At 51.6% G+C, this 17,652-nt stretch overlaps 1 protein-coding gene across 1 annotated transcript in view; it reads left to right on the forward strand.

The window, feature by feature from the left end:
• NUCB2 (nucleobindin 2) overlaps positions 1 to 7,497 on the forward strand; it is a gene marked incomplete in the record, with an annotated part of 27,622 nt that extends 20,125 nt beyond the window's left edge. The window contains 3 exon segments of the mRNA XM_077453691.1: positions 4,990 to 5,157; positions 5,461 to 5,539; positions 7,204 to 7,497. Of these exon segments, the coding sequence (XP_077309817.1) occupies positions 4,990 to 5,157; positions 5,461 to 5,539; positions 7,204 to 7,298 (342 nt within the window).
• Between the last annotated feature and the right edge of the window lie 10,155 nt (positions 7,498 to 17,652).

The raw sequence follows: 17,652 nt of genomic DNA on the forward strand, positions 1-17,652 counted from the left end.
ACCCCCAATCTTTAGAAGAGATGGTACGGCCCTCACAGAGCCCCGATCTTTAGAAGAGATGGTACGACCCTCACAGAGCCCCGATCTTTAGAAGAGATGCTACAGTCCTCACAGAGCCCCGATCTTTAGCAGAGATGGTATGGCCCTCACAGAACCCCAATCTTTAGAAGAGATGGTACGGCCCTCACAGAACCCCAATCTTTAGAAGAGATGGTACGGCCCTCACAGAGCCCCGATCTTTAGAAGAGATGGTACGGCCCTCACAGAGCCCCGATCTTTAGAAGAGATGGTACGACCCTCACAGAGCCCTGATCTCTAACTAAATGAGATGGCATAAATCTGCAGAACTGTGATTAGTTCTCCTAGTTATTTGGAACAACCTACCTGCTGAGTTCTTTAATCTGTGTGCTAATCTAGCTGGGAGAATTAGAGGGAATGATAAGGGATATCGGTATATATACAGAGCAGGCCGCAAACGGCACCGGGATGGTGTCATGGCAACGGTGTACTCTGTACTGTACGCGTGTCTCTGTATGCTGAGCAAATCTTTGTCGCCCAGAAACTATTCGCACAACGATGGAGCCAGAACAACCAATACAATGTACTTCTGGAGGGTGTGTGTGCAGGTCAGTGAGCAGGACACCGCCATACATAGGGAGGGGGCAGGGACAGCAAACAAGTAAAGACCTTCCTCTATAAACACAGCAACACTTGAGAAGAGGACAGCTGACTGATAGGACTTCACAGCCAATGAGCAGCCTACACTGCTAGACAGGTCACCCAGGAGGAAGTGGGGGAGGCCTGCTAGAGACCCCCTCATATAGGTTGTGGGGGGCAGTGATAGGCAGCTAGAGACCCCTCATAGGTTGTGGGGGGCAGTGGATAGGCAGCTAGAGACCGCTCATAGGTTGTGGGGGGCAGTGATAGGCAGCTAGAGACCCCTCATAGGTTGTGGGGGGCAGTGACGGGCTGCTAGAGACCCCCATCATATAGGTTGTAGAGGGTAGTGACGGGCTGCTAGAGACCCCCATCATATAGGTTGTGGGGGTAGTCACGGGCTGCTAGAGACCCCCATCACATAGGTTGTGGGGGGTAGTGACGGGCTGCTAGAGACCCCCATCATATAGGTTGTGGGGGGCAGTGATAGGCAGCTAGAGACCCCTCATAGGTTGTGGGGGGCAGTGATAGGCAGCTAGAGACCCCTCATAGGTTGTGGGGGGCAGTGACGGGCTGCTAGAGACCCCCATCATATAGGTTGTGGGGGTAGTCACGGGCTGCTAGAGACCCCCATCACATAGGTTGTGGGGGGTAGTGACGGGCTGCTAGAGACCCCCTCATATAGGTTGTGGGGGGCAGTGATAGGCAGCTAGAGACCCCTCATAGGTTGTGGGGGGCAGTGACGGGCTGCTAGAGACCCCATCATATAGGTTGTAGAGGGTAGTGACGGGCTGCTAGAGACCCCATCATATAGGTTGTGGGGGTAGTCACGGGCTGCTAGAGACCCCCATCACATAGGTTGTGGGGGGTAGTGACGGGCTGCTAGAGACCCCCATCATATAGGTTGTGGGGGGCAGTGATAGGCTGCTAGAGACCCCCATCATATAGGTTTTGGGGGCAGTGACAGGCTGCTAGGGACCCCATCATATAGGTTGTGGGGGGCAGTGATAGGCTGCTAGAGACCCCATCATATAGGTTGTGGGGGGCAGTGATAGACTGCTAGAGACCCATCATATAGGTTGTGGGGGGCAGTGACGGGCTGCTAGAGACCCCATCATATAGGTTGTGGGAGGCAGTGATAGACTGCTAGAGACCCCCATAATATAGGTTGTGGGGGGCAGTGATAGGCTGCTAGAGACCCCATCATATAGGTTGTGGGGGGCAGTGATAGACTGCTAGAGACCCCATCATATAGGTTGTGGGGGTAGTGACGGGCTGCTAGAGACCCCCATCATATAGGTTGTGGGGGGCAGTGATAGGCTGCTAGAGACCCCCATAATATAGGTTGTGGGGGGTAGTGACAGGCTGCTAGAGACCCCATCATATAGGTTGTGGGGGGTAGTGACGGGCTGCTAGAGACCCCATCATATAGGTTGTGGGGGGTAGTGATGGGCTGCTAGAGACCCCCATAATATAGGTTGTGGGGGGTAGTGATGGGCTGCTAGAGACCCCCATTATATAGGTTGTGGGGGGCAGTGATGGTTGGGATGCTCTTTTTTTACCTATAACTTCTAGTCCTGACTATCTCTTATTATTATTAATAATAATAATAATATCATCTAATTACCTTATTTCCGGCTTCCCTCCATTAGTCACACCCAAGTCTCTCTGCGGAGAACGAACGTCGCACAGATTGATTACACATTGTTGATCTTGAATCCACAGGAGGAGACGCGTTTTTTTTCATTTTCCACCAATAGGGGGAGATGATCAAATGACACATTTCCTTATTCAATTAACCAATTATAATGATACAAATATTTAGAATTCTTTGTAGCTAAGCAAACTATAATATCACTTAGAATATATAAAACTCTCGTGCTTTCCAGACACTTTACAAATGTAAGTTCCTTATTTCAAGTTTCAATTTCAACACAAGTTCCGTGTCCCAGAACTGCAGAGAGATGTAAACAAGGCAACCCCATCTTCTAGATTTGTTGGGGGGGGGGGGGCAGTGACTGGCTGCTACAGACCTGTCATATAGGATGTGGGGGGGTCAGTGACTGGCTGCTACAGACCTGTCATATAGGATGTGGGGGGGGTCAGTGACTGGCTGCTACAGACCTGTCATATAGGATGTGGGGGGGGTCAGTGACTGGCTGCTACAGACCTGTCATATAGGATGTGGGGGGGGGGGTAGTGACTGGCTCCTAGGAACCCCATCTTCTAGAGTTGTTGGGGGGCAGTGACATGTTTGCTGGGCACCCCATCATATAGGTTCTGGGGGGGGGTGATGTTGCTAGACACAAAGTTACACCAAGACATAACTTTATTGTTCGTTGTTCCCAGTATGGGGGGCGGTACTTGCACGGCCCGGACTCGTCATATTGCAGCTGACAGACTTCTCCTTGTTGGCAGAGCTGGGTGCCGGGACGGGATGACATCTGATAGGACTTCTATTTCTGTCCACTGACTCCCATCTGACTAATGAGAAGTTTGCGCTATATCTGCCCCCCGTCCTGGTCGGGGGTGGGGGGGGGGTTCCTGTTCTGCACGCTCAGTATTCTCTGTTCTCTCTTTTTCTGAAGGTCACACATTGGAAGATCCCCCCCCCCAATAACTCCCCTTTTATTTAGGGGCGCCTTTGTCGCGTATCTCTGTTCTAGTCATCTCTATTAGATATAAAATAAAGTCCGCTTGTCGATGGGCTTTTATTTTCTTCCTCTGCAAGTCTGACCCCTGCAACCTTCTTGATGGAGGTCAATGGGAGGTCAGTGGGAGGTCGGTGTGGGTGGAATGTTCTTACCGATTGAGTTCTGAATCCTCTCTGAATGATGTCCAACTAACGCCATTGACCCAACCCCCAATCCCAACCCCCAATGGTCCTGCAACCCTCTCCGTTCTCCCCCTCCAGTGACAATATAAGAACAGATTTCAGGTCCTTCTACTCACTGAACTGAAAAATATTGTGTTGTGAAGAAAAAACAAAATAATTAAAAAATAATTTTGGTGCTGCATTATCCTGGGACTGTTCCTGTGTACAGAGTATATTCTATAGATGTGACCAATCTGGTGATTGGGGTAGGGGTGAGTCTGGTGTGGTGACATTGATAATCATTGGTATGGTGACTGGTATGGCAATTGGTGTGGTGACTGTAGTGATCATTGTGCTGATTTGTATGTTGACCGGTGTGGGGACCAGTCTGATGATTAGTGTGTTGATTTGGTGTGGCAACCATGGTGATTGGTATGATGAAAAGTGTGGTAAACATTGTGTTGATTGGTATGGTGATCGGTGTGATCAGTCTGGTGCCCAGTGTGATGATTGGCATGGTGAATAGTGCGATGACCATCATGGTGATTGGCACGGTAAACGGTGTGGTGATTGGCATGCTGACCGGTGTGGTGACTGGTATGGTGACCATTATGGTGACTGGTGTGGTGAATGGTATGGTGACCATTATGGTGATTGGCATGGTGACCATTATGATGCTTGGCATGGTAACCGGTGTGGAGGCTGGTATGGTGACTGGTGTGGTGATTGGCGTGGTGACCATTATGGTGATTGGCATGGTGACCGGTGTGGTGACTGGTATGGTGACCATTATGGTTGGCATGGTGACCATTATGATGCTTGGCATGGTGACCAGTGTGGAGACTGGTGTGGTGATTTGGCATGGTGACCAGTGTGGTGACCAGTGTGTGACCGGTGTGGTAACCAGTGTGGTGATTGGCATGGTGACTAGTGTGTGACCAGTGTGATGATTGGTGTGGTGACTGACATGGTGACTGGCGTGGTGACTGGTATGGTGACCATTATGGTGACTGGTGTGGTGAATGGTATGGTGACCATTATGGTGATTGGCATGGTGACCATTATGATGCTTGGCATGGTAACCGGTGTGGAGACTGGTATGGTGACTGGTGTGGTGATTGGCATGGTGACCGGTGTGGAGACTGGTATGGTGACTGGTGTGGTGATTGGCATGGTGGTGACTGGTGTAGTGACTGCTATGGTGACCATTATGGTGATTGGCATGGTGACCAGTGTGGAGACTGGTATGGTGACCAGTGTGGTGATTGGCATGGTGACCGGTGTGGTGACCGGTGTGGTGACCAGTGTGGTGATTGGTGTGGTGACTGGCATGGTGACCAGTGTGGTGATTGGTGTGGTGATTGGTGTGGTGATTGGTGTGGTGATTGGTGTGGTGATTGGCATGGTGACCAGTGTGGTGATTGGTGTGGTGATTGGTGTGGTGATTGGTGTGGTGATTGGTGTGGTGATTGGCATGGTGACCAGTGTGGTGACTGGCATGTCCTCCTCTCTGGCAGATGCAGGAAGAGCAGCCATACACGGAGGAGGAGCTGCTGGAGTTCGAGAGGCACATCAGTCAGACAGAAGATGATTTGAAGCGGAAGAAGGAGGATCTGGACAGACAGCAGGAGGAACTGGAGAAGCAGCAGCAGCACATCCAAGCCCAACGACAGGAGCTGCAGCAGGTAATAGTGACTCCTCCCCCCCCCCCCCCCACCACCAGTTTGATGACCCCGGCCAGATAGGGGGGACATCCCTTGTATGATCCACCAGCGCAACATGTCCCACCCATCACACGTACCAACCACTCCATACAATGTTCACTACGAACTGTTTGTGCCGCTCTGTCACATGATCACATTTTGTACCACATAAGGACTGACTGATGACTTCAGACAACACAGACAGTTCTTATTTCCTGCCACTTGTGATATGAATTGTATTGTCTGTCTATATGAATCCGCTTACTGATCTGTCCCCGGCTGCAGGTTGTACAGCAGATGGAGCAGAAGAAACAGCAGCAATCTCTTCCCTCTATCCCAGAACCTGGATCCCAATACCAGCCAGGTAATCATCACCATCCACCCCGAGAGAGTGCGGAGGAGAGGCCACACCTCCCAGGAATACCGGGAACTCCCATTCTGTCCTCAGATATACAATGCTACTCTGTACACCCGCTGTGCCCATTATGAGGGGTTCCCACCATCCCTGTGCTGAGTTCCCGGGTCTGTACACCCGCTGTGCCCATTATGAGGGGTTCCCACCATCCCTGTGCCGAGTTCCTGGGTCTGTACACCCGCTGTGCCCATTATGAGGGGTTCCCACCATCCCTGTGCCGAGTTCCCGGGTCTGTACACCCGCTGTGCCCATTATGAGGGGTTCTCACCATCCCTATACTGAGTTCCCGGGTCTGTACACCCGCTGTGCCCATTATGAGGGGTTCCCACCATCCCTGTGCCGAGTTCCCGGGTCTGTACACCCGCTGTGCCCATTATGAGGGGTTCTCACCATCCCTGTGCTGAGTTCCCGGGTCTGTACACCCGCTGTGCCCATTATGAGGGGTTCCCACCATCCCTGTGCCGAGTTCCCGGGTCTGTACACCTGCTGTGCCCATTATGAGGGGTTCCCACCATCCCTGTGCTGAGTTCCCGGGTCTGTACACCCGCTGTGCCCATTATGAGGGGTTCCCACCATCCCTGTGCCGAGTTCCCGGGTCTGTACACCCGCTGTGCCCATTATGAGGGGTTCCCACCATCCCTGTGCTGAGTTCCTGGGTCTGTACACCCGCTGTGCCCATTATGAGGGGTTCCCACCATCCCTATACTGAGTTCCCGGGTCTGTACACCCGCTGTGCCCATTATGAGGGGTTCCCACCATCCCCGTGCTGAGTTCCCGGGTCTGTACACCCGCTGTGCCCATTATGAGAGGTTCCCACCATCCCTGTGCTGAGTTCCCGGGTCTGTACACCCGCTGTGTCCATTATGAGGGGTTCTCACCATCCCTGTGCTGAGTTCCCGGGTCTGTACACCCGCTGTGCCCATTATGAGGGGTTCCCACCATCCCTGTGCTGAGTTCCCGGGTCTGTACACCCGCTGTGTCCATTATGAGGGGTTCTCACCATCCCTGGCCGAGTTCCCGGGTCTGTACACCCGCTGTGCCCATTATGAGGGGTTCCCACCATCCCTGTGCCGAGTTCCCGGGTCTGTACACCCGCTGTGCCCATTATGAGGGGTTCTCACCATCCCTATACTGAGTTCCCGGGTCTGTACACCCGCTGTGCCCATTATGAGGGGTTCCCACCATCCCCGTGCTGAGTTCCCGGGTCTGTACACCCGCTGTGCCCATTATGAGGGGTTCCCACCATCCCTGTGCTGAGTTCCCGGGTCTGTACACCCGCTGTGTCCATTATGAGGGGTTCTCACCATCCCTGTGCTGAGTTCCTGGTCTGTACACCCACTGTGCCCATTATGAGGGGTTCCCACCATCCCTGTGCTGAGTTCCCGGGTTTGTATACCCGCTGTGCCCATTATGAGGGGTTCTCACCATCCCTGTGCCAAGTTCCCGGGTCTGTACACCCGCTGTGCCCATTATGAGGGGTTTCCACCATCCCTGTGCCAAGTTCCCGGGTCTGTACACCCGCTGTGTCCATTATAAGGAGTTCCCACCATCCCTGTGCCAGTATTGGGTGACCCTCTATTATCCCATTGACTAGAGTCTCTCATTATTTCCAGCTGTGGACCATGCAGGCCATTTAGGAGTCGGGAAGCCGCTGCCACCGGGGCATTTACCTGAAGCCGTAGTTCCACACAGCCAGTCCGCCCCTTGACGTAGAGATCCATCACCGACCCGAGTGAAAACTACTGCAGAGTCTGTGTGATCAGCTCCTGGTGACATCACCTGCCTGAGCACTGCACTCACCCAGGACCAACGTCCGCCCCCCGAGGACCAACGTCCGCCCCCCCGAGGACCAACATCCGCCCCCGAGGACCAACACTACCAATAAAATTGAATTATTTTCTCTCTAAGGCTCTGCACTGAGTGTTTACTGCAATGCTGGGGAGGGAGCAATCCACCTTATCACTAGGGGAGATGTGTTTTACTGCAGCGTTGGGGTGCCCTCAGGAAGTGTGTATGTGGGGGGGGGCATCATTGGAGGGATCAGTGGGGAACATGTGTTGGGGTGCCATAGTGGGACTCAGGAAGTGGGGGGTCATCATTGAGGGATCAGTGGGGAAGATGTGTTGTATTGCAGTTTTGGGGTGCCATAATGGGACTCAGGAAGTGGAGGGGGTCATCTTTGGAGGGATCAGTGGGAGAAGATGTGTTGGGGTGCCATAGTGGGACTCAGGATGTGTGTGGGGAGTGGCGTCATCATTGGAGGGATCAGTGGTGAACATGTGTTGGGGTGCCATAGTGGGACTCAGGAAGTGAGGGGGACATCATTGGAGGGATCAGTGGGGAAGATGTGTTGTATTGCAGTTTTGGGGTGCCATAATGGGACTCAGGAAGTGGAGGGGGTCATCTTTGGAGGGATCAGTGGAGAAGATGTGTTGGGGTGCCATAGTGGGACTCAGGATGTGTGTGGGGAGTGGCGTCATCATTGGAGGGATCAGTGGTGAACATGTGTTGGGTGCCATAGTGGGACTCAGGAAGTGAGGGGGGACATCATTGGAGGGATCAGTGGGGAAGATGTGTTGTATTGCAGTTTTGGGGTGCCATAATGGGACTCAGGAAGTGGGGAGGTTCATCTTTGGAGGGATCAGTAGGGAAGATGTTGTATTGCAATGTTGGGGTGCCATAGTGGGACTCGGGATGTGTGTGTGTGGGGGGGGGGGGTGGACATCATTGGAGGGATCAGTGGAGAAGATGTTGTATTGCAGTGTTGGGGTGCCATAGTGGGACTCAGGATGTGTGTGGGGGGTGGGGACATCATTAGAGGGATCAGTAGAGAAGATGTTGTATTGCAGTGTTGGGGTGCCATAGAGGGACTCAGGATGTGTGTGGGGGGGCATCATTGGAGGGATCAGTGGAGAAGATGTTGTATTGCAGTGTTGGGGTGCCATAGTGGGACTCAGGATGTGTGTGGGGGGGCATCATTGGAGGGATCAGTGGGGAAGATGTATTGCAGTGTTGGGGTGCCATAGTGGGACTCAGGATGTGTGTGGGGGGGGGGGGCATCATTGGAGGGATCAGTGGAGAAGATGTTGTATTGCAGTGTTCGGGTGCCATAGAGGGACTCAGGATGTGTGTGGGGGGGCATCATTGGAGGGATCAGTGGAGAAGATGTTGTATTGCAGTGTTGGGGTGCCATAGAGGGACTCAGGATGTGTGTGGGGGGGCATCATTGGAGGGATCAGTGGAGAAGATGTATTGGGGTGCCATAGTGGGACTCGGGATGTGTGTGGGGGGGCATCATTGGAGGGATCAGTGGGGAAGATGTATTGCAGTGTTGGGGTGCCATAGTGGGACTCAGGATGTGTGTGGGGGGGCATCATTGGAGGGATCAGTGGAGAAGATGTTGTATTGCAGTGTTGGGGTGCCATAGTGGGACTCAGGATGTGTGTGGGGGGGCATCATTGGAGGGATCAGTGGGGAAGATGTATTGCAGTGTTGGGGTGCCATAGTGGGACTCAGGATGTGTGTGGGGGGGCATCATTGGAGGGATCAGTGGAGAAGATGTTGTATTGCAGTGTTGGGGTGCCATAGTGGGACTCAGGATGTGTGTGGGGGGGCATCATTGGAGGGATCAGTGGGGAAGATGTATTGCAGTGTTGGGGTGCCATAGTGGGACTCAGGATGTGTGTGGGGGGGCATCATTGTAGGGATCAGTGGAGAAGATGTATTGCAGTGTTGGGGTGCCATAGTGGGACTCGGGATGTGTGTGGGGGGGCATCATTGGAGGGATCAGTGGAGAAGATGTATTGCAGTGTTGGGGTGCCATAGTGGGACTCGGGATGTGTGTGGGGGGGCATCATTGGAGGGATCAGTGGAGAAGATGTATTGCAGTGTTGGGGTGCCATAGTGGGACTCGGGATGTGTGTGGGGGGGCATCATTGTAGGGATCAGTGGAGAAGATGTTGTATTGCAGTGTTGGGGTGCCATAGTGGGACTCAGGATGTGTGTGGGGGGGCATCATTGGAGGGATCAGTGGGGAAGATGTATTGCAGTGTTGGGGTGCCATAGTGGGACTCAGGATGTGTTTGGGGGGGCATCATTGGAGGGATCAGTGGGGAAGATGTATTGCAGTGTTGGGGTGCCATAGTGGGACTCAGGATGTGTGTGGGGGGGCATCATTGTAGGGATCAGTGGAGAAGATGTTGTATTGCAGTGTTGGGGTGCCATAGTGGGACTCAGGATGTGTGTGGGGGGGGCATCATTGGAGGGATCAGTGGGGAAGATGTATTGCAGTGTTGGGGTGCCATAGTGGGACTCAGGATGTGTGTGGGGGGGCATCATTGGAGGGATCAGTGGAGAAGATGTATTGCAGTGTTGGGGTGCCATAGTGGGACTCAGGATGTGTGTGGGGGGGCATCATTGGAGGGATCAGTGGGGAAGATGTATTGCAGTGTTGGGGTGCCATAGTGGGACTCAGGATGTGTGTGGGGGGGGGGGGCATCATTGGAGGGATCAGTGGGGAAGATGTATTGCAGTGTTGGGGTGCCATAGTGGGACTCAGGATGTGTGTGGGGGGGGGCATCATTGGAGGGATCAGTGGGGAAGATGTGTTGGGATGCCATGACTTGGGAAGGGTTGGGGTTGTACAGCGGAGGACTTCATTCCTCTTTCCCGAGAACCGGTCTTCTCCTCCACTCATACGGCTGTTTCTTCTTCTTTCCCTTCTCGGTATTTGGTCAGTAAGTTCCTCATTGTTGCCTCCAATCTCTGTACAATGTGTGATGTTGTGTTTGGAGGATTTCTATACATCCCCTTCCCTGTTACCTTCTATGATGAATACGTTGGCATTGCCATTGGGGGGGGGGGGGGGGGGTCCAGGCTGGCCGCACAGATGAGAAGGAAGTGGAGGGGGGGACTGGTTTCTGTGTTGCCATGGAGAGGAACAATCTGTTATTTACAGGGTTCAAAAACTCAAACTGAATTTCACATGATATGAACCAGTTTATACCCAGAGAGTGACAAATGGAACCTCCTTCAGATAGTTGATGGTGGGCGTCCCGCTGGAGACATTTCTTCATAAACATGGCACCTCGCCCCTCCAACAGATCCCTTCGTGCTCCGTCCACACGCGGGTGTTTTACATTCTGGGCGAAATCGCAGCGGTTTCTAAACGCACTGCTAAAATTTAAAATCCCGTGTTCAGGAGCTATTTATTTCATTGCCACCTAAAAAATGCAGTGTGATTCTGCCGCGATTGTCGCACGGCGTCCACAAAGAAGGTGTCGGAACCTCCTTTTAGGCGACACACGTTTGGACGGTTTGGTTTGCGCGATTTCCTGCGTGATTTGTCGCACAACCAACCATGGCAGAATCGCACCACATTTTTAGGTGCCGTTGAAATGAATGGCGCCTGAACACGCTGATTTGCAATTTGACATTTTAACAGCGTGTTTTGAAATTGAATGGTCCATACACACGATCCGAATATCGTATGACAGATTGTACGACTTTTTACACTTAATAGTCACAAGTGGAAATTGAAAAGGGGGAAGTGATGTTTTGTGTTGTGGTGTGTTTGTATTGTATTTTCGGACAACAACTGTACTGCCTAAACGAAAGTAGTACAAGGAATATTTTTGTTCTGGTCCAATCTAATAATTTTGGATAAATTGTCGTGATCGGGTCTCTTGAAAGCTCTGTACTAACGATCCGATTATCGTACGATCGCGGCAAAAACTGTATTTTTCGCCCGCTTTTTGATCCGTTTCTGCAGTACTTTTTGTGGTGCGTTTTGCGATTTTTTTATTTTTTTTTTATTTTTTATTTTTTTTTTTACAAATGCAATGGGTCCTGAGGATATGGAGATGAGAACCGCTGATCTACAGCTTCCCTAGGAGTTGCTGGGTGGGCTGCCAACCTATCGGTATCACCAGGCATACTGCTGAAGGAAATAATACCATTAAACCCCCCCCCCCCCGTACTCAAAGCACTGAAGATTTCTATAGTTAGATCTCATCTTGCATTTCCCCTATGCCTGTTATATTACAGTTCACCACGCCCCCGCCCCCCCCCCCCCCACCCCTGCCTAAAGAGTGTTTTGTTTTATCTTTTTAATCTGCATCTGCCTGTCTGCAGGATATAAAGACCACCTATACCGCACCAACGGTCACCTAAAGGGCCCCAACTTTAGCCGGCAGAAGAGCCATCTTAGAGGCTGACCCACTTGATAGAAAAAAAATCCCCCTTTTCCTTTGTCTGTTTATGCTAATGCTGGATTTTTGTTCTCCCAACCAGTCTAGACCTACCACAGCCACCATGAGGACCCACGGGCAATACAGTCCTGGTATTGTTCACTGTTTGGTCGGGGTGGTATTGCTGCTGTTTATGCTGATTTGGTGCTTCCCGATTGACTTTTTCCTGTACTAAATTGTGTGAACATAAATGTTGGCTTTTCTTCGCCTGATAACCATTTTTCTGATAATGACCTATAAGGTCTCTTTTACCCACTTTAGTAGCCTGGAGTGTCAGTGGGGTTGAGGTCCTTGCAAGGCTGTGGCAGAGGGTCCATCCTAACCAGGGGCTCTTTTGCGGGTAGAGCCTCACAAATTTGGGGTCACGGCCCCTTTGTCAAGCCTCTAAAAGGATTAGAGTGTCAACCTTCCCCTTCATCAGATGAGAGCGTCACCCTTCCCCTTCATCAGAGGAGAGCGTCACCCTTCCCCTTCATCAGAGGAGACCGTCACCCTTCCCCTTCATCAGAGGAGACCGTCACCCTTCCCCTTCATCAGAGGAGACCGTCACCCTTCCCCTTCATCAGAGGAGACCGTCACCCTTCCCCTTCATCAGAGGAGACCGTCACCCTTCCCCTTCATCAGAGGAGACCGTCACCCTTCCCCTTCATCAGAGGAGACCGTCACCCTTCCCCTTCCTCAGAGGAGACCGTCACCCTTCCTCTTCAACAGAGGAGACCGTCACCCTTCCCCTTCATCAGATGAGAGCGTCACCCTTCCCCTTCATCAGATGAGAGCGTCACCCTTCCCCTTCATCAGATGAGAGCGTCACCCTTCCCCTTCATCAGATGAGAGCGTCACCCTTCCCCTTAATCGGATGAGAGCGTCACCTTTCCCCTTCATTGGATGAGAGCATCAGCCTTCCCCTTCATTGGATGAGAGCATCAGCCTTCCCCTTCATCAGATGAGAGCGTCACCCTTCCCCTTCATCAGATGAGAGCGTCACCCTTCCCCTTCATCAGATGAGAGCGTCACCCTTCCCCTTCATCAGATGAGAGCGTCACCTTTCCTCTTCATCAGATGCCTTACGTTACATATAGAGAAGAGCGGGACACTGTCAGGTTTTATCTTTTTAATCTGCATCTGCCTGTCTGCAGGATATAAAGACCACCTATACCGCACCAACGGTCACCTAAAGGGCCCCAACATTAGCCGGCAGAAGAGCCATCTTAGAGGCTGACCCACTTGCTAGAAAAAAAATCCCCCTTTTCCTTTGTCTGTTTATGCTAATGCTGGATTTTTGTTCTCCCAACCAGTCTAGACCTACCACAGCCACCATGAGGACCCACAGGCAATACAGTCCTGGTATTGTTCACTGTTTGGTCGGGGTGGTATTGCTGCTGTTTATGCTGATTTGGTGCTTCCCGATTGACTTTTTCCTGTACTAAATTGTGTGAACATAAATGTTGGCTTTTCTTCGCCTGATAACCATTTTTCTGATAATGACCTATAAGGTCTCTTTTACCCACTTTAGCAGCCTGGAGTGTCAGTGGGGTTGAGGTCCTTGCAAGGCTGTGGCAGAGGGTCCATCCTAACCAGGGGCTCCTTTGGGGGTAGAGCCTCACAAATTTGGGGTCACAGCCCCTTTGTCAAGCCTGTAAAAGGATTAGAGTGTCAACCTTCTCCTTCATCAGAGGAGAGCGTCCCCTTCCCCTTCATCGGATGAGAGCGTCACCCTTCCCCTTCATCGGATGAGAGCGTCGCCCTTCCCCTTCATCGGATGAGACCGTCGCCCTTCCCCTTCATCGGATGAGACCGTCGCCCTTCCCCTTCATCGGATGAGACCGTCGCCCTTCCCCTTCATCGGATGAGACCGTCACCCTTCCCCTTCATCGGATGAGAGCGTCACCCTTCCCCTTCTTCGGATGAGAGCGCCAACCTTCCCCTTCATCGGATGAGAGCGACAACCTTCCCCTCCATCGGATGAGAGCGCCACCCTTCCCCTTCATCGGAAGAAGAGCGACACCCTTCCCCTTCATCGGATGAGAGCGTCACCCTTCCCCTTCATCGGATGAGAGCGTCACCCTTCCCCTTCTTCGGAGGAGAGCGTCACCCTTCCCCTTCATCGGAGGAGAGCGCCAACCTTCCCCTTCATCGGAGGAGAGCGTCACCCTTCCACTTCATCGGATGAGAGCGTCACCCTTCCCCTTCATCGGATGAGAGCGCCAACCTTCCCCTTCATCGGATGACAGCGCCAACCTTCCCCTTCATCAGATGAGAGCGTCACCCTTCCCCTTCATCAGATGACAGCGCCAACCTTCCCCTTCATCAGATGAGAGTGCCAACCTTCCCCTTCATCAGATGAGAGCGTCACCCTTCCCCTTCATCAGATGAGAGCGTCACCCTTCCCCTTCAACAGATGAGAGCGTCACCCTTCCCCTTCATCAGATGACAGGGCCAATCTTCCCCTTCATCGGATGACAGGGCCAACCTTCCCCTTCATCGGATGAGAGCGCCAACCTTCCCCTTCATCAGATGAGAGTGCCAACCTTCCCCTTCATCAGATGCCTTACGTTACATATAGAGAAGATCTGGACCCTCTATCAGGTTTTATCTCTGTGACCCCGCTGGGGATATTCCCCCTCACTTCCTCTGTTTGTGACACTGGAACAAATAGTGAAGGGAAGAGGAAAGTCCCCAGGACAGGAGGACACTGACAACGAAGGTCACCGGACTGTAGGTAACATTCTCCATCATTACATGTAAAATATGTATCTTGTTTGGTTTTCTAACCTGTCAGATCGGTGTGGAGACCTCTGACGGGACGCAGCCATAACCCATACATTGTTATGTTATAATAAATACATTGTGCTATATACTCTTCACTCTGATTTTATCTGATCTCCGGGATCGTAAATCCATCGGTCATGTGACCTCTTCCCCCAGATCTGTGCCGTCATCCAGTGTGAGAGACTTCCTGTAATAAAGACCACCCACTGCTGCCCCCTCTTCTGGTGCAGGGGGACTGGTCTTGTCTCCACCCCCTCCTATAGTGGGTGGAGCCTGTTGGGCCCCTCCCACTGTGATGGATTAGAACTATAAATTAGTTATTGGTTATCTACTGCTATTCCTAATTAAAAGTATAAATGTGCAGCACATTAGAAGTAAACACTCTCTGAGATACGTTCAGCTCGGCTACTTCTAAATACTGATTTATTGGTGGGCGGTGTTAATATTTTATACAGAAAGATACGTCATTATTATGTCAGTCTAATTGGTACATCTTATTGGTTACAATACAAGAGAAATGAAGAAACTTGATGCTTGAAGTTTGGTTGAAGCTGGTTCCCTTATCTCGAATGCATTCTTCTGCACGCGTGGGATGTAGGGTGTAGACGCCATCTTCCCGCAGAACAGGGTCAATCTGTATGCTACATAATAAGTAAGGAGCATGGGAACATGTATACACATAAGCAAATAGACATTTTCTGATTATCATTATGTACATTGGATTCCTCAACAGTCCCCCCTAAAATGTCTATTTTCTTCTGTCCCTCATCTAAAGGTCCTACTCACCTGGCCCATTCTCCTCAGCAACTCTTTTAGGCTGTATATAGAGTTGGGCAGCAACTAGTTCACTACCCCCCTCGATACAGCTGGAGAAGGGCAATCAGGTGCTATCTACCCCTATAACCCTAGAGGATTGTGAGATTATGGACAGGGAGTGACTGTAGAGGAGGGAAGGGTTTGTCATCTTCCATCATAAGAGGGTCCTCTTCTTCTTGGTGGAGAGATGTAGGTGGGCTGTTGTCTACAGCCTTGCTCATTAACTTCTTTACGAAAGGTAGAATACAGCATACAATCGGGGGGGTAAGAGAACCAGGATTATTAGTACCGTTACCCCTATCTGGGCGAGCACCTTCTGCCACCCACTCATCCAGCTAAAATATTTATTATATTATTGATTTCTTCTTCAACTCCAATGACAAATCTTCTAATTTCTTTATAGCTAAAGTTACTTTACCATTTGGGCCGGTATTATCAGGAATGTAGGTGCAACAGGTCCCCGTTTTTTCTATGATTTTACAGACACTTCCTTTCTCAGCTAACAGCATGTCTAAGGCCATCCGGTTCTGGAATGTCATGTAGGAAGTGGGGGGGTAACTGGCCAGCAATTCCCTGGAGGGCATCTTTAGTGTAATTCACGTGTCTTTGTTGGTTGTAGTTTATGTAATTGATCCAATCTACATTCTTGTTCACATTTATTATGGGGATCAAACAGGCCTGTACTGGCCATCGGGACTACCGGGAGATTCCCGGTGGGCCGATTGGCTCAGTGGGCCGCTGGGCCGGTTGTTATCAGTTTTAGCTTAATAATTTTTTTTTTCCACCGCCGGCAGCGGTGGCGGCGGCCGCGAACGCGGCTCCGCCACAGCACCTGGGCCGGCCCGGCGCACAAGTACAACCCCTGGTTGACGCTGCCACTCACTCCCCTTGTCCCAGCGCCGTGACGTCACGGCCGGAGGGCGGAGGCGGCCCGGGGATATGGGAGGAGTTCAAGCCTAGCTGCCTGGCCTGGGAGTGAAGGGAAAGCGCCGCCGAGGAGGAACGAGGAGCGAGGAACCATACCATTGCTCCACACTCCACAGCTGCAGCCTGCAGGATTGTCTCCAGAGTAGACAGCAGCACAGACTGTGTCAGTGTCCAAAGTCCAGGGACAAAGCAATCACATTATCATCAAGTAAGCAAGCACTAAATAGTAAAATCAACTGCAGGCTGTTAATATTTTGGTCAGCGTGTTTTAACAGGCATGTGCTCGTCTCTCCGCACTTCCATTTACAATACTTGACCAAACCTGAACCATCTGTGTGTCTGAATGTAGCCTATATGATGGATTTCAAAGATTACTGTACATTTTAGCATTGCTCTACTAACAGAGAAAACCAGCTAAATAATTATGTGATATCTGTAATATGCAGCATGGCGGGGGGGGGGGAGGGGGGGTAGGAGTAAATGTACTGCCACTGTCCACTGTAACTGATTAACCTCTTCCCGCCCGCCCTATAGCCGAATGACGGCTATAGAGCAGGTCGCTTTTGTCCGGGAGGCCGTCCCTGGACGTCCTGGTATTTACTTCCGCAATGTGCGCCGCCGCTGGCGCGCATCGGGGAAGTTCTGTGTTTGCCGTGTCCCCCAGAGACACAGATCGCTGTAAACGCCCAATCACAGCGGCCGTTTACAGCGCGATCGGCATGTCCAATGTGAGATGATCTCATATGTAAACATATGAGATCATCTCTCAGCGCCGCTCTCCCTCCTCACACAGACAGCGTGTGAGGAGGGAGAGATGAACGGCTGCAGCGGCCGTAAGTGGGAAAATAAAAAAATTAATTTAAAAAAGTGCCATGCTCCCCCAGTGCCATCCGCCCCAGTGCCATCCACCCCAGTGCCACCTGTTAGTGCTACCTGCCCCCAGTGCCACCTGTTAGTGCCATCTGTCCCCAGTGACACCTGTTAGTGCCATTTGTCCCCAGTGCCACCTGTTGTCAGTGCCATTTGTCCCCGGTGCCATCTGTCATCAGTGCCACATGTCATCAGTGCCACATAGTGCCATCTGTCATCAGTGCCACGTATAAGTGCCATCTGTCATCAGTGCCACGTGTCATCAGTGCTACATAGTGCCATCTGTCATCAGTGCCACATATTAGTGCCATCTGTCATTAGTGCCACGTATCAGTGCCATTTGTCATCAGTGCCACCTGTCAGTGTCACGTGCCATCTGTTGTCAGTGTCACGTGTCATCAATGCCACTTATCAGTGCCATCTGTCATCAGT

Source organism: Lithobates pipiens, unplaced genomic scaffold, assembly GCF_037356315.1.
Source record: "Lithobates pipiens isolate NorthernLeopardFrog02 unplaced genomic scaffold, aLitPip1_a1.2 Scaffold_24, whole genome shotgun sequence".
Lineage (NCBI taxonomy): Eukaryota > Metazoa > Chordata > Amphibia > Anura > Ranidae > Lithobates > Lithobates pipiens.